General features: G+C 30.8%; 1 protein-coding gene across 1 annotated transcript in view; it reads right to left on the reverse strand.

Annotated features, from left to right (window-relative positions):
• Positions 1–4,811, reverse strand: part of LOC143085619 (glutamate receptor 2-like) — a 75,584-nt gene extending 70,773 nt beyond the window's left edge. Inside the window, exons 1-3 of the mRNA XM_076262079.1 lie at positions 4,425–4,811; positions 2,865–2,951; positions 1,328–1,474 (exon numbers count right to left, since the gene is read on the reverse strand). Of these exons, the coding sequence (XP_076118194.1) occupies positions 1,328–1,474; positions 2,865–2,951; positions 4,425–4,539 (349 nt within the window). The 5' untranslated portion in view covers positions 4,540–4,811. The remainder of the gene's footprint in view (positions 1–1,327; positions 1,475–2,864; positions 2,952–4,424) is intronic.
• Between the last annotated feature and the right edge of the window lie 18,450 nt (positions 4,812–23,261).

Below are 23,261 nucleotides of genomic sequence, written 5' to 3' on the forward strand. Positions count from 1 at the left end.
CTAACGGTTAGCAGTGATAATTTAGATACTGTACAAGTGGTCAGGAACAAGACTGTGTCACTGGTAGTATGATGAAAGACAGCCTCTTCCTGGTTAAGTATTGGTCATAATGCACCTAAATCATGTTGATAGGTTTGTTCAAGTAACATATGAATGAACTGAAGCAGCGCTCCAATTATGAGTATTTATAACGTATATGTATATAACATGTATGTATCTTTAATCTATTGGAATCCTTTGTTACATTGTTTTGTTGTATGCATACATCCTAGCAAATGTCACTTTTATTAATTCCATCATCTCCGTTATTGCTACTAACAATAAAAACTATTTGATATGTTATTTAAAAGAAAATCACAACGACAAATTTTATAACAAACACCTTATTAATATTCATTGAGTACACTGTAAATACATTTAATTGCGATCTTAAAATTTTCTTAATTTCACCAGTGTTAAAATATTTTTGTGATTGAAATATCCATCGTCAGTCTTTGTTAAGGACCTTTGTTAGATGGTATCATGAACATTGCATTCCCCATCCGTCTATAATATTTTAGGTAGATGCGAAGAGACACAACATTAATATCATTAAAGGCGTACGCAAAAACAAAATCCAAAATGATGGTAATCACGAAAAGGACACCCAAAAAATATATCGTTTCCAAAAATATTCACTAATTACAACCATGAATATTTATAAATTAGGATACCACATTACTGTTTGCACAGTATGTTTATAGAAGAGAGCCACATTGACTGATTTGATAAGGAAGACGGAGAAGCGACCCACAAAAATAGGCCTCATCATTAAGTATTACAGATAATTATGTGAATTCTGAAATGTTGGTCTGGTTAATAGCAAAAAGTAAATCTTCACTTTTACACTTTTATTCAAATTTTGTTTTGTAAATGAATTTTCAATTAATGATGTAATTTTTGTTGGTTATACATTGTACTACTTCCAAATCTCAAATAAAGCATTATAAATACTCCACAAGAGCCCTGAATCACAAATAGATTTCAGGATTTAATAATGTTTTATGCAGACATAATATTTTTTGTCCGCCCGCATGATTCAAACTAACAAATTTATGAGTATGTTTGCTTTAATTTTTCATTAGCTCAATAATTTAGTTTCTAATGTATCTACAAACAGATCTGTTTGAGCCATTTGAACAGCACATGGATCACTCACAGTGTTGATATCAGATGTGAGATACGACTTTCGGATTGCAACAACACTCATAAATTTCATGCAGTACAAAAGACTCTTCAAACAACAGAAATGGAACAAATACAAGAGTAAGAGGAGAGAAATACTTACATGACGAGGCTAATTTAAAATTGTCCGATACCTCTATGATACTGATTGATTGGTTAAGTTTGTAGTTGACACTTTCTTTAGAGAACTGACTTAAAGCCAAACGGAATGCTGATCTCATCTGAATATCATCAGAATTAAATATCGTTCCTGTAAATTTACATGTAGTTAATATAACAGGCGTGACAAAGTACATAGCAAATTGATGCACAATATTTTAAAAGTATTTCGCTTTTTCAAATCTTCATTGGAATAAGACTATAAATATAGTTGAGAATTTTACATATTCCAACAACATTTTTTACTGTTTGTTTAATAGTTTTGTCTTTGTCTTTTGCTTTTTTGTAGTCTTAATTTTATATAGTCTCTATGTAAAAGCATGACATAAAAACAGCTGACATTTGTTTATGTGCTTAAGCGTACATATTCTATGATAGCTATAGCACAACAATGTTAAATATGCTTTCTTCTTTCCTCGCCGTGATTCGAGCTCATGCTATTGAATATCCCAGCATCAATTTTAAAGTGTTGTCAATAACTAGATTGTGATTTGTTTTTGTTTTTTGTGAAATATATTAGTACTGTAATTCTTTGCAATAAAACGTGCAGTAATAGTAACATTGCGAACAGTTAACTGCGATTTTACAGTACGTAAAGGAGATCAGTTTGAAATGGTTTGCCTGTAAAAATCTTAATATCACAGGAAATAACATTAGTTTGATAGGGTATGCTTGAAGAAAACTATACCAGCGTCACAGAAAAAGCGGCGGGTTGAAAGGGTGAATTTTAAAAAAGAATTCCATTTAATCTAAAATTAGATAAAAAAAAAAGCAAAGAAAGAAAACAGGGATATCAATCAAAGATGAAATATTAAAGAGTGGGCAAACGTTTAAGAAAAAATGATTGCACAGGAATGCTGTCAGATTTTAATGCAATCTTTACGAAACTGGAAAGAGTTGTTAAAATCGAATACTCCTTAAATAAATTTTGCACAAAAATGTTCAGCTTTATTTGAAGATAATGAACTTGTTCACGATCTGTTTATTCTTCATGACAGTAGCAATTCTCTAGCGTCCTAATTTATATTCATATTATCTCAATTGTCGTGTTCAATAAGTCATTTCTGAACAATAAATCTCTACATCGAAATAATGAACTGCTAGACTTAGTATGCTTTTTTATATTTGAAATCATTACGAGTGACCATGACAATAAGAACTACGTGTATGAAAATGTGAAATATTGTGTGGTTTTCCTTTGGATAATGCAAGAACTGAGCTTTTGAAAAAAGTTTGTGAACCAAATGTAATATACAGTTGTTACATGAACATATACATCAGTATTTTATTAAGAATAGATGCCAAATATGTTGATATCATTCAAAGGATGTGGTATGAATGACAAAGAGACAACTATCCATTCAAGTTTCAATGTATATTTGAAAGTAAAACATTAAGATCTATACAATCGCGAACACATTTAACGAAAACTAAGAGCGAACGTGGCAGTGTAATTATGTAATCATGTATTAGATACATACCGATTGGAATAACCAGTGCTCTCCCATTTACTCTTTTTACTCTTTTAACAACAGGTTTCTTCTGAGAGCAAGTCTCTCCCACCAATCCTAAAAATGACATAAACGATGAGTAGAAATCCGTTTGATACATTATACGAGGAAGGTTAAATCGTGGTTACGAAATTATTAGATTAGCATCAAAAGTGGTACCAAACTTATACTACCGTTGGGGAACATAACCTGTCCATATATAGTCAAACGATTCAAAACTTCTCTGGGGAACCCCTTTGCTGTATGTCATGGTTAGGCCAAAATGTTTTGGTAACCTGTACAAACTGTAAGCCTACTCATGGTTAATTAAAAAACACAAAACGAAAAAAAATATTAAATTTCTAGTCCAACCCCCGTAATCATAACTCGTTTTAGCAGTTTACAGAAGCATCGCAGTGGACTAGTATTAAGACATTCTTTGGTAAGATAATATTCGTTTTGTCTATAATTCATAATGTCTTAACAGGTTTAATGAGAAACACTGTAATTAGTTTTGAATTAAATATGATAAACTCACAATTGCAAAGGCATTACGTAGGCCAATGACCGTAAATTTGGTTTTAATATGGTTAAGTCAAGTTGACAATTCTGCTGCTTAAAGAAAATAATCACATTGATTTAACAGAAACCAAATTTTTATAATGTTGGCTGTAACCCATTAAAAGCCAGGATCCTTGCAGTGAAGCTTCTGCAATGTGACACACTTTAATGACTTATGCAATTTATAAATGATGTAAAAATTACAAACGGTAATATGTTATTTTCTTACGTTTTGGCAGCAAAACCTTCAGAAATAAATGACACATTCCGTACCAAGCACCATTAGCTTAGTAATTTTGTAAAATAAAGATAAATTATACCATTTAAGCAAAATTCCTTATCATTCGTAGTTGTGAGATAAATTGAATATGTCAAGTTAATGAAAATGAATCTAGTTTTAAAATTGATGACTGTTAATTCAATATTTCACTGAGTCTAATACAATGTTTGGTTGATTCGGATGATTCCAGAAGATATTAGTTTACACATAAATGCTTCAGTAAAGACATAGCTACCAAATTAATGTAATGCCTTTATAAGTATAGCTATGAAATAGCTAATATACATGTATATTACTATGATCACGCAAGCGAAGTGGATACGTTTGAAAGAACCAGTGCATAATCATACTGACAATAGGTAAAATAATAAGATAAGTATAAAAATCAAAATAAGTATACACTAGGTGGAACTGTTACAAATGTTTAAAAGTGTGGGATTTGATTTTACTGCATAACATTTTCGACTGTACAATAACGTGTAATGATGTTAATGTGAATCCCACTAAATCCGGTTATCGTAAACAATAATGCTCTTAATTTCGCTTACAAATAATTCAATGTCTAAGCTGTGGAAAAAAAAACTTGTCACTTTTATTAAATAAAGTTTAACTTAAACAAAAAATTATGAATATGTACATAGTCATGAAATTTTATCACCTTCCAAAACTTTGTGATAATTAAAAGTGTTTTAATGACAAAGATGACTTACCATTATGAATAGTTGAATTTAACACGGAACAAGTCTGTTTTTGAAAACCAGATACTGATTCATCCAAATTGTGTACCAAAACCCATAGTAAAACTGCTAAAGCCTTATCAAGCATCTCCGCTGTTTAAAATTGAACAAACTTGTATTTGGTAAATAAGATCAATGAAAACATCACGAGAATGTCCCGATCGAAGAAACAGAATGTACAAAAAGATGAGCTCTTTTATTCTCCGGAGAGAGTACTGTACAAACAATGATAAACACTGATGTCTGCCGAACATCTATAACTGTAATGTGACGAAGTGCTTATACCGCAATCGATACAGAAACAAAATATTAATGTGGAATCATTTTATAGCTATCTATATAGACTAGGAAATCTAAGTAAGAAATGACGATTATTAAACCCCACTGACACGTTATTTACTGGTTAGAAACGGTCAATATTGGATAGCATTGCCTCCTAATGTAATTACGATCCTCTTTTTATATTTATTGGGTTCATTCTATTCTCGGAGCTTATCAAATTAGATTTAACAGCCACACAGTAAAACAATTTGTACCAATTAGTGGAAATTAGTTGCTGATCTGTTTTCATTGCGTTGTGCTTCTACCAAAGTTAAGTGGAATGACAAATTTTGCTTGATAGCTATAATGTAAAGTTGCCTTGGATATTTTCTAAACTAAGTAGACATATAAAGCATTACGAAGATACATCGGCAAATATACAAATGGTGTCATTAACACCATTAGAATAAAAAAGATTTTTGTATTTCTTGACGAAAGAAACTGACGCAACCATTAGGGAAAAATACAGTTTTAGTTGTGTTGTAAACTTACATACCTGTATTAGAATCTACTTTGTAAGTAACCATATTACTTAAAACATGTTATCTATCACGTGATTATTTTCAAAATCCTTACCAAAATGAGACACATCAGTGACGCTCAGAACAAAACAGTTGAAAAGCCAAACAAATACAAAGTTGGAGAGCATTGAGGACCCAAAATTCCCAAAAGTTGTGCCGAATACGGCTAAGATAATCTACTCCTGGGGGTAAGAAAATCCTTAGTTTTTCGAAAAATTCAAAGTTTTGTAAACAGGAAATTTAAAAAAAATACCATATAATTGATATTCATGTCAACACCGAAGTGCTGACTACTGTATGAGTGAGGGATTTTTCAGATTGTTCATTGTGACAGGGAGACTAGTTCATGTGCCATTCCTACATTGTACTGTTATCACCTATTTTAGCAATATTTTTTCATTAATGAATCTGGATTGGAATCTTTATTTTAGTAGACTTTTTCTTGCTTTTAATACTCTATGAAAATAAAACGACGTGGTATGATTGCCAAAAAAGACAGCGATCAACCAGAGTTCAAATGACGTAAAAGATTAACAACTTGCAACAAAAAGCTTTCAACATTAACAAAAAATCCAATAATGAAATGCATGCTATAAAGGTCCGACTAAAAAATGTGAAAATTAATAGAGAAAGCTTACGATCTTTATTATAACACCACAAATTACGGAAACAAGATACGATGCAATGTCAACCACTGAACTATATGCTCTTTGCTGTCTGATCACAGGTTAACAATCAATTGATTGTGACGTAAAATATACCAACCTGCTTTTTTAAAACCAATATGATGATATCATGCATGCAAAAAGGAGGTGCACTCAGGACATAACTTAGATTAGACAATTGAAGTATAATTACCTGATTTTGTTACAATTATAATTTGTAAAACATGCATTTTTCTCTATTAAGTTGATTTTTTTACTCAGGTAAATTAATCAATTAGCGATGAATTTTTCCTAGAAGAAATTTATTAGTGGTCCAAGCTAGTGAATAAACTATACCGAAAACAACTTGTGTTTATGATTTAGACAATAGAACTTACAAGCACTTGTAAAGATTGACCAATATGAGTCTATGAAAAGTTTCAATTTGTTCGTATTAACACTGGTACTTTTTACAAAACTTGATTTAAAATTAAATCTGTTGGTTTCTGTAATAGTCGAAAGCAGCGCTTGATTTATATTAGGTAAATACATATTGTGTTTTACTGTTGTAGAAATATTCTTCTTTGAATTGGTATCAACCTTTTTTCAGATTGGTCACTGTGACAGGGAGACTAGTTCAATTGACATTCCTACATTTTACTTTTTAAAATCACTTATCTTAACAATATTTTTTAGTTATGAATCTGGATTGGGATCTTTATTTAAGTAGACAGACTTTGTCTCGCTTTACTGTATGAAAATAAAAAGACGTGGTATGATTGCCAAAAAAGACAGCTATCAACCAGAGTTCAAATGATGTGAAAGTAAGCAATTATAAGGAACGATAAGGCCATCAACATTTAGAACCTCCAATAATGAAAATCATGTTATAAAGGTCCGACGACAAAATATGAAAATTAATAGAGAAAACTTACGGTTTTTATTATAATGGTTTCCTACCCCTGACATAGATATAATTTGTCATGCTCTGCGGCTTTCCTGCATCTGCTTTGAACTGGATTTTTTTCAATGGTAATTGATGTGTTTTATGCAGATGAAACACGCAGATGGTGATGATGTACTAAATTACAATCCAGGTATTTGTTCTGAGCTTCTACAACCACTGAGTCGATGCCACTTCTGATCCTGTTTTGTTACCGACAACATCACATGCTCAATAGTTATTAGGTTTCTGTTGCAAAATACTGATGCAGTAATTTCTGTTCATTGTTTAGCAAATTGTTGAAGTATTCAAACACATTTGTTTCTTTCCGAGGCATTGCTCACTTAGCCAGGTATGGAAAAACTTTTTGGGATTTTATTTTGACATTTATAATTCTCTTATTAATTTCCGCGGAAACATCATAAACAATATTGTTTAACAATATGAAAGCGCTACAACAAATGCCACGTGAAAAGTTTGAAAAAAAAACCTCGAGATTGGAAAACCATAAATAACTTACTCTGATGGATGTGTTAGCACGATGTCAATTCTTGATTGATTAAGCCAGCAGTCGTCAGTCTAGGCACGCTGTTTATAAAGGCCAAACTTAGACAATTATCCATTAAGTACGGTGTATACCATAATTTCTTTCATTAAAATTGCTACTTTTTAAATCTCATGAATCAAAATTAGTTTTTTTAATATAAATATAGCTATTTTTGTAATAATTAATGATCGATACTTTTTTGTTTGCAATTTACAAACTGTTTGAATTAGATACATAATGCTAGAAATAGTATTATATTAAAGAAGGATATTGAATATGCATTCTAGGGAAAGCAACCGAAAAGTACAATAGCCTAACCAAATGTGAACAATTCAATACATTAGATAAAGCAATAAAAAGGTCCAACTTTTATATGTAGGTTAAAATGTAAAGTATTCAAAATATGTGTATGTACAATAGAAGAAAGATTCATGTGTGTACAATTAAAACATGTGAACATGACATTTACTACGATGGATTAATCTGCTTTAAGACAAAGACACTGATCCAAGTACTCTCCAGATGAACTAAACTCCTTAAATGTACATGCACACAGTATCTTTTGTGTACAAATGTGCAGTCAAATTTACTTTTTATATCGATTTTATAAAAAGTCATCACTGCATATTTGTTTTTGTATGTTTTTAGTTGTCTATTTGTTTTTGTATTCGTTTACAACTAGTCGAGTCTGGAGTTCTTTTTAAACTGTTTTCGATAAACTAGATAACGCTTTAACTAGTTTTAATAAAAGAATATGCTGTGTCTTATATACTGGTATCAAAGATTGAGCACCTGAAATCACTATGTTGTGTCTTCTGTACTATTATTTGTTTGTTTATCTTTTTATTCTTAGTCATGGTTTTGTCAGTTTATTTTTAATCTATGAGTTTGACTATCCCTCTTTTCAAAAGTTTTCTTTTCAATTTTGAATAACTTCATGTTACCTCTTTTATGTGATGATACAAATGGGAATAAGATTTACAAACACACAGTAATAGAAATTTATGTAAATGTGCCTGTTTAACGTCCAAAATTGATTCCTACTATATGTATCAAGATACAAATGGGAATAAGATTTACAAACACACAGGAATAGAAATATATGTACATGAGCCTGTTCAAAGTCAAAAGGTTATTCCGTCGACGAACGCGCATCTGACGTACATACTTATAAGTCTAGTAAGTTGTTTATGACATAGCTTTGATATTCTTTCTGAGTATAGTCAAAACTTGTATACACTTTGGATGATTTCCAGATAAGCAGATTGTCGATTGTTGAAGAATGTGTGAAGACGTCAAGATGAAATTGTTCCATAATGGATGTAAACCGAAAATGTCGTTCATGTGTTGATTAGTCTTGTATGAATAAAATGGTACTGTGATTTCAGAAATTATTTCGTGCATTCTATTATTGCAAATTTTGTAGAATGGACTAAATGCTATTTCATGAAGTTCTGCATGCAGTTAAATGTAGATGTATCACAATCATACTTTTTTTTTATGTTAGAAGACTTGGTATGAGCGCCAATGAGACAACTCTACATCCAATTTAACATTTATAAAAGAAAACCATCATAGGTCAAAGTACGGTCTTCAACACGGAGCCTTTGCTCACACTGAACAGCAAGCTATAAAGGGCCCCAAAAAATACTAGTGTAAAACCATTAAAATGGAAAACCAACGGTATAATCTATATAAAAAACGAGAAATGAGACACACTTTTGAACCACATCAATACATGTATAAGAATGCGAGTTAATTTTATTGCGATACTCATACAGTCGCATTATTTTTTCTTTCGCATTGATAAAACCTCGCATTAGTTTTTTTTAATTTACAGTAATTGAAAGTATGCAAACACAAATAAAGCAGTTCTATATATATCTTTTGTGGATAGTTGTCTCATTGGCAATCATACCACATCTTCTTTTTTATATTTTTATACTATAAGTGTGATTCAATTTCATTTATTCTAATCATATTTGATTTGGTTATATTGTATCAAGGTGAGTAATATAATATTTATATATTTCAGCAGATATACAGACGCATAGCGAATAGAATATTAAAAAGTTATAAATTGAAATAGAAAATATTGTCATTTCGTTTAGTTTATTCATTTTTTCAATTACTTTTTACATATCTTATTATTCCTTACCCTTATAGTGATGTTCTTTCTTGTTCATTTATAGCATGGTTGGCAAATAATTGACTTTTTCGTAATGAAATAAAGATGGAGGTAAGCATAAACGAAGGAAAGTGAAAAAAAAAAACAACTGGAGTTATCTGACAACTACAGATGTGGATCTTAACTAACAATAAACACATTGTTTTATCAATCACAAATCAATAATAGTATTCTATTGGATAATTGTATCTCTGAAGTTGTCAGTTTCTTATATAAATTTCATCACGAAATCTTCTAATGTAATGTAGAATGTCTACTTTGTGGTCTGATAAGTAGAACTTGAAGGCGTATTGTCATTATCTTAATGTATTGTCTCGCTATTTTAGTAGTTTCCTTATTAACTGGAACTACACACGAACGAATATAAGGCATGCGCTCGCTATGTCTCATATTATTCCTAGGATAATGCAAACACCTTTCTAAAATCATTAGTGGCTTGCCTTATGTTGATTTGTCGCCGACAGAGTTAATTTGCAAATCATTGCAAATTGTCCAATACTAAAAATAAAAAACAAAATTATTTTAAGTCATAATAAGTATATGATTTTTAAGTTTTTGTTCCAATGCAATCAACAAATAATTGAACGGAGAGCATCATAACCTAATAAAATATATTAAACGATAACGTTGATGAATTGAATAATACCATTCTTTATTTTATTACTGCTTTGTATAATCTATTCTGCAGCAAGAACGAAGTACAATCTTAACCATTACCAACTGTTTCCAACTATCAGGACTTCTCCAACATTAATAATTATACTTTTGCTGGTATGTTGTGATATGACAAAATATAATCAGCCTCGACGTCAATTAAATGACAGAATAACACGAAAAATTGTATTTTATAATCTTAGATCTATCCCCTTACCAGTTGTAAATCAATCTTTATTATCCTCATGTTCTCACAGTGACATACAGATATAAAGGTTTCTGAAAACTATATTTTGTTTTCGAACACACATATTGTAGTCATTATTTTTTGTATTTTTTTCAAGCATTATCGTTAAGTCACATCTTGGTCATCGGTTAAAATAGTCTCTATCAATGGACAGAGGTAAGTTCAAAATGTTAAGCTGGAAATCGTCCCGATTCCTACGATTATCAGTAAATATGAAATACGATTTATGATTGCTGCATTCTACTCTTTGGTCGGGTTGTTGTTTCCTTGAAACATGCCCCATTTCCTTACTCAATTTTATTCAATGCAAAATGACAATCAATGCCATGGAATCATTTGTTTCTAGACAAAGCTACTGACAAATTCTCTTAATTTCCAAAGAATATACCTGCCTATAGTTTCATATTTTTTTTAATGTGTAGTCAAGAATAGTTTTGATAGCAAATATACCGAAAAGTAATCAATGCATATATTTTGGTTGTTTGTTTTTATTTGTCTGCTTTTGGTTTACTTTTAACATATTTTTGACTGGAGCTATGATTAGAAATAAATTTCAAGACAAGTAGCGAAAAATTAATTGTGTCTAATATACTGATACATGTTTCAATAATTTGAGATCATTGTAAACAAAGTTTGTTTTTCTCTACATTAATCAACTGTACATTTCGTTAGTTTTGCTGGATATTACTTCACGTATACAATTTTAACGAGAATGGTATTTTCGAACAAAACAAAACAGAAAAATAAAACTTATGTATTTTCATGTGCCTATCAAAAGCCAGGTTGTCGGAAGTTAGATCTTATTATTAACCAACTAAGTACATTATTGCCAAAAATGAATGTTTATTAAAAACCCTTGCTGGGCTTAATACAGACAAAATGGGCATTAATACAGGGACATTACGGAAAAACAGGTCCATTGCAGAAACACAGTGTTAATATCAAACACAATAAATTTAACATGGCCGCCGATTTTCAAAACGGATTGTTTTGAAAATAATATAATTACAAGACTTTTTTGTATTTTATGCAATTTAGTGACCAGCAACTAACATTAGAGGAACCATATATAGGATTTACTGTTCATCCTGTGTTTCAACACATAACTTCTGTCAACTTAATATCTTGGAAATTTGGTATATTAAAAGTTTTATTATGGTGAAGTACAAATTATTTTTTTCAAATTAAACTGTCATTAAAAGAGTAGAGAGTACATCAAGTTGTCAGCAACACATACCCTTTTGTTCAGTTGGTTAATAAATGGTTGTTTTTGTAATGGCCCTGTTATATGTCCTCGGTCAGTAATGATGGCCTTGGACATATAACAGTGCCATTATAAAAACACCCATTCATTAATCATTGTTAATACTATAATATTATATAATGAAGTTTATCCTAATTAAGGATAAAAAAAAAAATCAGACAGAAGAGTCATATTCCACAGGTATATTTAAAATATATGAAACTAAAACGATAGAAACCCTAATATCAACAGCCAATCAAATTACTTTCTCTTTATTTCTTGCGTATTGATACTGGTTTCACAATTGTCTTTGATTGAGGTCGACATAATTTCTGTGAAGGACCTTTTTTCGCGCGTCTCAATTTTTTGTAAATATATTAAAAATTGAATTTTCTTGGATATATGACTTCGTCGTTTTACCGAAGTTCGCATACAAGCCTATAGACAATTTGTACTTTGTTAAAAAATTCAAATTCTTGGTTCGCCCGTACCAACTAAATCCAAGAAAATTGGTATAACACCATAAGAAATGAATCAATAGGCATAGGATTTCTGATCAATGAATCCTGGTGTCTACCTTATACAGTAGATAAAGGCCTACGGGATAAGACTTATTTCCTGGTAATACTAACACGATCAACTAGATGGATCCCTAATGTCGAAAACAATATACTGTCCTATCCAGAGCACCTCAAATTACCCACATGTGTTAGTTTGGTTCGTGCTGTTCAGTCTTTAGTTTTCTAGGTTGTACGTATTGTACTTTTTTTGTCTGATATTCTTTATCGTAATTGCAGTTATCATTTCATTTTTGACTGATGAGTTTGAATGACCTGTTGGTATCTTTTGTCTTTCTTTTATAACTGTATATTATGTCTTGGCATAAGAGGAACTAGATTTGGATGACAGATTTTTACAGTCTCTTAAATTTAGTCACAGCTTTCCTACCTTAAAGATGATTTGGAGGTTGACTATTGTTTACTTATAAAAATATCTATTGAAGAAGAATGTTTGAAGATGTCTAGATATTTTTGTTTGTTTAAGGGATTGTTGGAGTTGCTGTATAACAGATGTATATGCGTAACGTTCTGTTATTTATGGGTCGAAGTACTGCATGGATAACATTGTCATAGAAAGCAAGCAAACATGAGTGTAACAATTTTGTAATAATTAACAATCCTTTTGAGGGTAACTTTATGAGAGGTCTTTAATTTTTGGTATATCAAAGTACATTGAATACAATTTAGCAGATAAATATAGGCATATTGCTTTACCGTTCATGTACGACATTGGTTCATTTAAGACTTGACAATTAGTAAATTGGATCAAATCAATATTGGTCATTTCTTTTCATTTCTATATCTTTTTATTCATTTTTATATCTTTATCCTTATATATATTTCCTAGAGCACGGATGGGAACTAATTATATAAATATTATTGCTCGACAAGTCTAAACCTGGAATTTCTGATAATTTCAGATTTGAATCTTAACAAACAAGAAACACACTGTTCCTAAATTATATCATTCACAAATCAATAGTATTGTCCTACGGGATAATTGAAACTCTCAAGATGACAGTTTCATATATAGAACTCGTCACGAAATCTTCTAATATATTGCAGAATGTCTATTTCTTGGACAGATAAACATAATTTGGAAGCGTTTTGTAGTTATCTTACAGCATTATGTTGTCATTCAAGTAGTTTCCTTAATTACTGAACATATACACGAAAGGATATAAGACATTGTTATGTCTCAATTATAAAAAAAAATATTCAGACATGAGCTTTCATAAGATCACTTGTGGCATACCATTTGTTGATTTGTCGCCGTCATTGAGGCTTTTAAAATCAGTACAAATGTTTAAATCGAAAAAAAAAGATTAGAAACATATTTGTACTATTTTATCTTCAATCAACACATCATTTATACCAGGATGCAAAACTTGCTTGCCGGTCGCGCATTTGGTCTACTAAGGACAGCCTCATCACTGACTTGAAAAAAACACGAGAGCGTCTTCCTAAAAAAACATTTTAATAAACACATCTTACATGATGGCCATTATACTATCCTTCACATTGTTTTGCCTTTCGTGTCTTTTTTTGAAACATTTATGAAATAAAATGAAGCGTACAATATTTATTTCATCAATAAATTTGTTGACAGCTTTTGATTTTATAATTCATTTCAACTTTTGCAACAATAGATATAAGAAGATGTGTTATGAGTTCCAATGTGACAACTCTTAATCCAAGTCATAATTTCTAAACTTCAAATCATTATAAGTCAAAGTACGGTCTCCAACATTGAGCCATGGCTCACACCGAACAGTAAGTTATTAAGAACCCCAAAATGACTAGTGTAATACCAATCAAACTGGGAAAACAACGGTCTAATATGTATTAAAAAATACCAGAAACACAACAACAAACGACAACTACCGAATCTAACATTCCCGACTTAGGACAAGTGCAAACAAATGCAGCGGGTTTTAACGTTTAAATAGGTACCATCATTTAAAGACAATAAAAAGAAATACTATCACAAGCGAACAAACACTGAACGAACAAATTGATCTATGACACAATGTAAATACAAAATCAATAAAAAAAAAGGGTGAATAAATAAAGACAACAGTAGTATACCGCTGTCAGATGTTAAACAATTTAAGAAAAACAACAAAAACCTTTGAGACCAACAAGTACGATTTAATTCTTCTCAACTGTTTTGTTTTTACGAACGGAATCATTAAACAACTAACGGTACTAATCTTTAAACATTTACTATTATACTTTTGCCTTTATTGTGAAATCCATCGCAGAGTTTGCCCAGACGTCAATTAAACGCAAAAAGTACGAAAACGATACATTATCATTTCAATCTATACCCTTATGGGTTGTAAATCAATCTTTATTGTCCCTTTGTTTACCAAGTGACGTGCAGATAACAAATTCTAGTATTCTGTAATCATCGTGTTTTTTAGAAGACCCATTTTGTAGTAATTGTTCTAAATGCATTTTAAAACGTGTTGTTTTTATAAATCAAATATAGTTTATCTGTCAAAAATACCATAGGGTCAGTGTATTTAACAAATATACATTGTAAAAAATATTATTCAATTAAGGCCTTTTAAAGCGACGGCCATTAAACAGAGAGGTGCACCTATAGCTAAAAAACAATGTTTAATGCATCGTTTTCTTCTTAAGGACATACCTCTACCAGATCAGATACAGGACACTTGTGTTCCATTCGTTTCATGTGTTTGAGCTTTTGTGTTTGTCATTTGTAAAAGGAGTTTTAGTGATAAATTTTCCTTGAAGTTTAGTTCGTTTGTCATTCTTATTTGTTATGAGGTTCATACATAATGTTTTTATAAGTAAATTGATTGAAGTCTCACCTGGAGTTAATACATATTCATGTGTTAATAATATTTACCGATGTTTATAGTTATTCTAATTAAGTACGCCAGGCACGCGTTTCGTCTAAATAAGACACATCAGTGACGCTCATATCAAAATATTTATAAAGCCAAACAAGTACAAAGTTGAAAAGCATTGAGGATCCAAAATTCCAAAAAGTTGGACCAAATACGGCTAAAGTAATCTAAGCCTGGGAAAATCCTTAGTTTTTCGAATAAATCAAAGTTTTGTAAACAGGAAATTTATAAAAATGACCACATAATGGATATTCATGTCAACACCGAAACATTAAGGATTGATAAATTATCACAGAATTGGATGAAAATACATTTTTATATATATATTTTTTGAAAGTATGATTATTACGTTTGTTCCAATTGCATTATGAGACATTCCAAGACAATCGACCTACCGTTTTAGTATATCTTCAATCAATTAATGTTCTAAAGATATACAATTTTATGATGTCGGTATAAAATAGCCATGAGTATGAAGTTGACAATTTCTGATTTGATTATTAACAAACAAGAATAATGAAGAAGTTTTGTTATTGTTTTACTTGCGAAACCATTCGCACACAGTTTGCCAATGGGATATTTCAACTCTGAATTTGTCAGTTTCAGATTAGTATAGATTCATCAAAAACAATCTTCATATGTAATGCATAACGTTATTTCATGGTGTCATTGTGAAAACGATTTCAAATCAAATGATATCTGTGCTATGGAATAACGGTTAACGTATTAGTTTTCCACATTCGGAGATAGTTCTCACATTGTCTGTTAATTTGATATGTTTAATGGAAAAACCAGGACAAGTACGTTACTCATGTGTTGAAGTTGTACACATATACCAGCGAGGCCATCGTTTTATTTAGCTAGTTTCCATTACAAATAATCAGCTAGCAAGTAATAAAAACGATTTACACATGAATTATAATTTATTTTATTTTATTAAAACGTATTATTTTCATTCCACACGGTTTGGGGTAACAACAGTAGGTTCCTGTTTTCAAACACATAATATGTCGTTGTTATTGTTTTAGGAAAGAAAGATACAAAGTGACCTAGGGGGATTGATTTGAATTGCAAAAAAAATGTGATTAGAAATAAATTAAATTTACATGTATAGCTCAAAATAACAATTTTGACAACAAACAATTCATATTCAATGTTTAAGAAACAAATGTAAGCATGAAAGCCAGTAGGTTAAATATATGGTATGTTTATTGACGTTTTTTACACGAGTTTAGCACGCGATAAGTTGATGAAGGAAATGTCTTTAATATGTCAGGAATATGAAAGCTGTTGTCTATTCAAATTCGTTTGATAATTTAGAGCTTCGGATTTTGATAATTAATAACTTGGGTACTTTCCATTTTTAATTGTCCTAGGAGTTTAGTATTTTTGTGATTTAACTTTTTGATTAATTCAATAGAATCTCGGTGTTTGTGTATCCAGGAAGGTTCAGTTTAATGTCCCTTTTTCAATCATCAAATCTTTATACAATTTGTAAAACGATTTTGAATTTCAACATTTGCAAATTTTGTTTCCTTGTCCTGGTTTTCCGTGTGTTGCAAAATTAACGATACATACCAAAGGTTTATTATAAGTAACCAGTTTTTATGCGTTTTATGTTTTACTTTCGTTTTTGTTTTAATTACATCACAAGGTCATTGACAAAACTGTTTTCAGTAAAACTTAAATCGATAGATTAAATGTAAAAGTACGATATGATAAAGAAAGAGAAATCGCCTGGGAAATCAAAACAAAACGAAGATGACAATTTATGATTTAAATACTAATAAACTGGAATTCTGCTGTTCCAGATAAAAGAAAATCCCACAAAGCGGTTTGAAAGTTCCAAATTCAAAGTACAATCTCTGAATGCTTTAAGCATTATGTCATACATATTTTTATCAGTACAAATAATCAGGTCACACGTCCAACACACAACACTATTACACATGACAATTTTAGTTTTATTGTCTTCACTCCATGCTCTATAGGTATTAATTAATGTTTATTATCCTTCTGTTTACTCGATGTAAAGCTAGATTACGCAAATTTTCTGATAATTTCTTGTTCGTAAACACAAATTATGTAGTCTGATTTAATTACTTGTCATGTGCTGTTATTGTGTAAATTTACTAAAACAATTTGGTCATCCACTAACAAATGTAAAATATTAGGTTAATTAAGTTCTTTTCATCTGATAAAACAGTTATTCGTCCAAAACTCTAAATGCTTGTATAAAATATCATTGAAGCTTTCAAAACAGTTTGAGCTTTACAAGAAGTTGACTGAAAACATCAAATGTGGATTCCACAGATTATGATTTTTGTCTGATAATTGAATAATATATTGAGCGAAACGAATTTTAATTTTATATATGATCCAGTTCTAGATTGATTCGTAGTTTTTGTTCAGAACACACCAAGTACCCATAACTAGCTTAAGCATTACCTTCGATGTATTTGACAAACCTTTTAGGAATTTTGGTCCTTACTGCTCTTCAACTTCGTACTTTATTTGGCCTTTTCAACTTTTATGGATTCGAGCGTCACTGATGAGTTTTTTGTAGACGAAAAGCGCGTCTGGTGTAAATACAAAATTTAATCCTGGTATTAATGATGAGTTTATTTACAACCACTGGGTCGATACCACTACTGGTAGAGTTTAAATTCCCCGAGGGTATCACCAGCCCAGTATTCAGCATGTCTCTGCTGACATGAATTATCATTGATATGGTCATATTTATAAATTAACTGTTAACAAAACTTTCGAATTTGTGAAATACTAAGGCTTTTTTTTACCTCAGAAAGAAATTATCTTAGCTGTATTTGGCAACTTTTACAGGAATTTTGGTTCCTAAATGCTCTTCAATTTCGTACTTTATTTGGCCTTTTCAACTTTTTGGGGATTCGGGCGTCATTAATGAGTCTTTTGTAGACGAAACGCGCGTAGTAAATACAAAATTTAATCCTGGTTTTCTATGATGAGTTTAATTTAACAGCCAACATATTTTTCGAATTCGGGAAACAAAAATTTATATTTTTCAAATAACAACAACATAGATATGATTTCTACCGTTTGTCCATATTGGTCAATATCCATAATGCGCATAAAATTGGGAAACTAAAGTTGTTGGTAAACAAAATCGCTGTGCAGTGATATTGGTCATGTTTCTTTTTTAACAAGCGACTGAGCTTGTGTCAATTTGGAGAGTATAGTAGAGGACAACATAATAAATGTGTAAATACTGTGAATTTATTACATATGATTCAGAATGGAAATTGGGAATATATTAGAGAGACAACAGCCAGACCAAAGAACAGATAACACACGAAAGCTACCAATGAGTCTTCGCCACAGCGACGAAATCCCGCACCCGCAAAGAATTCAAGTTTCGAAGAAGAAAAGGAATCTCACGTCATATCCCGAATAATTAACGATATAATTATGTGAATATGTCTCAGCTTCGAAACGAGCAATCATGCATATCCAAATTTACAATATAGACTGAATGTTAGTAAAAAAATGTACCATTGCATTATCGCATACGGGAAGTATGACTTTTGATATCTCCAGTAGTAATGTGTCAACAACTTTGGTAGTAAAATACATCACATGGCGCTAGCATTAAAAACGTGTAAAGGTCAAATGAAGTATGAGGTACAAATGCAAATGACACATAAATCCAATTTTTTTACAGCTTACGGAATATATTTCTTTGGTACAAAATCCTAAGTATCAAGAGCAATACAAAGTTTAGTTAATTTATATTTTTTTCTTTAACAATAGCATGTCAATGAGCAATAGCTCCTAAAGTTTTCTTGATAAACTGATATGTTTCGTGGCATTGGTGCCTTTGAACGAAAATGTTCATAAATTTGGATTTTGTTTAATTTATTGTTTCTGATTTGTTCCTCATATACACATTCTCAACAGTTATGTTGTACATATCAACAACATGATTAAATCAAATTTTTCTATTTTGTTACATTCAATTCTACTGAAGTTGAAGTTCATTTGTTCTTATTGTCGCGGAAACACAGTGGACGAAGATTGGCACATTTCATCACACAAAAACAACATTTGGAATAAAACTACTATGTGCTGAAATTTTTTTCAACACCAAAGAAAACAATGATATTTTGTTTCACTTAGATTAAATGACACTGAGAAGGCCGAAGTATTTATTTATACACGCAACGACCAGATACAAAAAAGTGAGCCTGTGTGTGAATCAGTTTTAGAGCCAGTATCAAATGCCAGACATATAGTTATTGTGTTTTTGTAGCAATGTTCAATCAACAAATGTGTTTTGCTGCTTGCTGTGTTTTATTAACATATTTGATAAACTTTGAACATCCGTTTGTTGCATTAAGATGATGATTACATAACAGAAGTATGCAATGCTGCAAAGGAGAAGAAGAATCACAATCGTCCAGCAATATATATTCCATGCGCATACCGGAATAATGAATTGATTTAGACACATATATTCTAGATGAGTATTTATTACTACGGTTAATATTGAATATTCGATTAGAAAATAAAAAAATCGACTCTTTTCCAGATTATTGTTTTTACTTAATAATTGAGAAAAAATGAGACGACGAAAGTTGCAATTGGAGGTGTCTTTATCAATTCAATAATAGTTTGAAATCAAATCAGAAAAAACGCATGCTTTATTTATCAAGTTACGTCAACTGATTAATCACTCTATTAAAAGCAATTTTTGTGACATGCTTTTCAAGTCATTCAATTAAAACATTAAACTTCTTGCATGTCACGAAAGATCTTTTGCTTCAAGTACAAACAATCCATATGCCAATCTTTATGGTTTTATCTATCTTGGTAATTGTGCGCACTTCATTTCAGGTGGGTGGAAAAATTAACATGTTCTCTAATTTCTCTGTCCTTATTGTGTTATTGTAACATTGAGTATGAATGATGGTTAATATCAAAATCACCCCCTGTTTTTGGTTGGGTTTATGTTTCTCAGTGAAAGCTATTTTTAATTTTATCGTAGTTTTTCGTGGTTTTTTTCGCGGGGCGTAATCTGTTTGTCTTCATTTCAGAATGTCCCCACATTTTCTCATGTCAGCCAAAAAATGAAATGATCGGGGTACATGTACCATATGTTTAATACGACTTCTTCAGTGGACATATTATTTTTTCACAATAAACATCCTTGTCATTTCAGTAATTTGCAAAAAAAGGCAACAGTAATATACCGTTGTTCAAAGTACATAAATCGATAAGAAAAAAAACAGATCCGAGTTACAAACTAAAACTGAGGGAAACATATCACATAAAAGAGAACTACGACACAACAGAGGCACAACATTAAAATGCAGCACACACAGAAACGAACTATAATAAAACAATGGCAAATTTCATGACTTAGTACGGGGCATATTAAGAAAAAATGGTGGGTTGTTGAAACATTAAAACATTCAATATTTGGTTTCTTCATTATATCATTGTCAATATCATTGCAAAAAGATTCTTAGTTGACATATTAAAATTGTGAGCATCGCTTTAACCCGCATTAGGGATATTAACCCATTTAAATGGTAGGTAAAATGTAGATTAAAGTTAGATTTATATCACGTGCAATTAATATCAATGTCTTGTTATGAAACATACACGAATGTATCGTCTCAATTTTATGGTACTTTTGAGAATTGTATCATCTCATAATTAATGCCAGAGTGCATGGCAGTGCAGGCTAATTAGAAATCGTTAGTTATTCATATTTATCCCATTTATTTATCAATTTGATAATAGCTTGAAATCAAATCAGAAAAAAACGCATGCTTTATTTATCAAGTTACATCAACTGGTTGATCACTCCATTAAAAGCAATTTTTGTGACATGCTTTTCAAGTCAATAAATTAAAACATTTAACTTCTTGCATGTCACGAAAGATCTTTTGATTCAAGTACGATCAATCCATATGCCAATCATTATGGTTTTATCTATTTTGGTAATTGTGCGCGATTCATTTCAGGTAGGTGGGAAAATTAACATGTTCTCTCATTTCTCGGTCCTTATTGTAACCTTGAGTAGGAATGATGGTTAGTATCGAAATCACCCCCTGTTTTGGTTTGGTTTATGTTTCTCAGTGAAAGCTTTTTTTAATTTTTATCGTAGTTTTTCGTGTTTTGTTTTCGCGGGGGGTAATCTGTTTGTCTTCATTTCAGAATGTCCCCTCATTTTCTTATGTCAGACAAAATATGAAATGATCGGGGTACATGTTCCATGTGCTCTTCCATTTTTCAAAATAAAAAAAAAAAAAAATTAATACGACTTCTTCAGTGGAAATATTTCTTTTTCACAATAAACATCCTTGTCATTTCAGTAATTTGCAAAATAAAGGCAACAGTAGCATACCGTTGTTCGAAATTCATAAATCGATAAGAAAAAAACAAATCCGAGTTACGAACTAAAACTGAAGGAAACGTATCACATAAAAGAGAACTACGACACAACAGAAGCACAACATTAAAATGTAGCACACACAGAAACGAACTAAAATATAACAATGGCAATTTTCCTGACTAAGTACGGGGCATATTAAGAAAAAATGGTGGGTTATTCAAACATTAAAACATTCAATATTTGGTTTCTTCATTATATCATTGCCAATATCAGTGCAAAACGATTCTTTGTTGACATATTAAAATTGTGAGCATCGCGTTAACCCGCATTAGGGATTTAACCCATTTAAATGGTAGGTAAAATTTAGATTAAAGTTAGATTTATATCACGTGTCTTACAGTTAATATCAATGTCTTGTTATGAAACATACACGAATGTATTGTCTCAATTTTATGGTACTTTTGAGAATTGCATCATCTCATAATTAATGCCAGAGTGCATGGCAGTGCAGGCTAATTAGAAATCGCTAGTTATTCATATTTATCCCATTTTCTATCGATCGTAGAATAATCTATATTTGATATTTGCATCATCTAAAATGTTCTAGGCAGATGTTTGAAGGTATAATTTGATTTCTTGTCTTAATATAGTATAAGTGGCGACATACACATGCTACAGTTGAAACACAATATCCTACACAGAAAAGGCATTGATGTATTTTAATTAATAGAGAAACTCTACGGAGCCTGCTGACTATGAATGATATAAATTAATCTGTTTTCATTTTTACCAGTGATTCCATCGGTAAATCTGTTTAAGAAATTTAAATTATATTTGCAACTTTATACCCAATGCAGCAACTTTTATCAATTGATCGTTTCCGCAATTATCTGTACATGTACATATACAACATCGGTTCAATAAAAGATATGAAGACAGAATAAGATGTCAATTTATTGACACTTTTATACGAAGATAAATAATTAATCTAAAAGGAACTGAGATGATTTCAGTAAATTTCTTTGTTCACACCTATACATGAATAAGTGGAAACGGTAGAAAAATAATCTGTTCCTCTTTTGAAATTGTTTTCTTATACAAACAAATAGCGTTACTTTGGCAAAGATTGGTTATGTCTCTAGTAGGTAAAGAATTATTTCATTTAAACAATCTGCAGCTATATAACATACAAAACACTATATATCAAAGCAAGGTAGATGTAAATACTAAAAAAACAATAGGGGAAATACAAATTTCACGAAGATAAGAAAGTCCATTGACGTTGTTTTTTTTAGAAAGTTTCTTAAATATAGTTTCATATGATGTAATCCTTAATATTATAGATATTGATGCTACATAAAAATATATAGATCAGAGCTATATCTTGCGTAGTAACATTAATATTGATAAACAAATCATGTAAACACACATCTTTGAAATAGTCTTATCAAAGATACCAGATTTGTAATGTATTCTTCATCGATAACATTATGCATCTGTTTAGAATGAAATGATGACAACAAATACGTCGTATTCCATATAAATATGAACAGAAGAACATTTTAGTAGTTTACTTATCTTTGCTTCTTCGCTGCATGGCTTCATGTACTGTTTTCAAATAAGGTATACACAGTTGTAACATATCCCTAATCATGCTAATGACATTTTCGGAGGTAACATATGCAGT

Source organism: Mytilus galloprovincialis, chromosome 8, assembly GCF_965363235.1.
Source record: "Mytilus galloprovincialis chromosome 8, xbMytGall1.hap1.1, whole genome shotgun sequence".
NCBI lineage: Eukaryota > Metazoa > Mollusca > Bivalvia > Mytilida > Mytilidae > Mytilus > Mytilus galloprovincialis.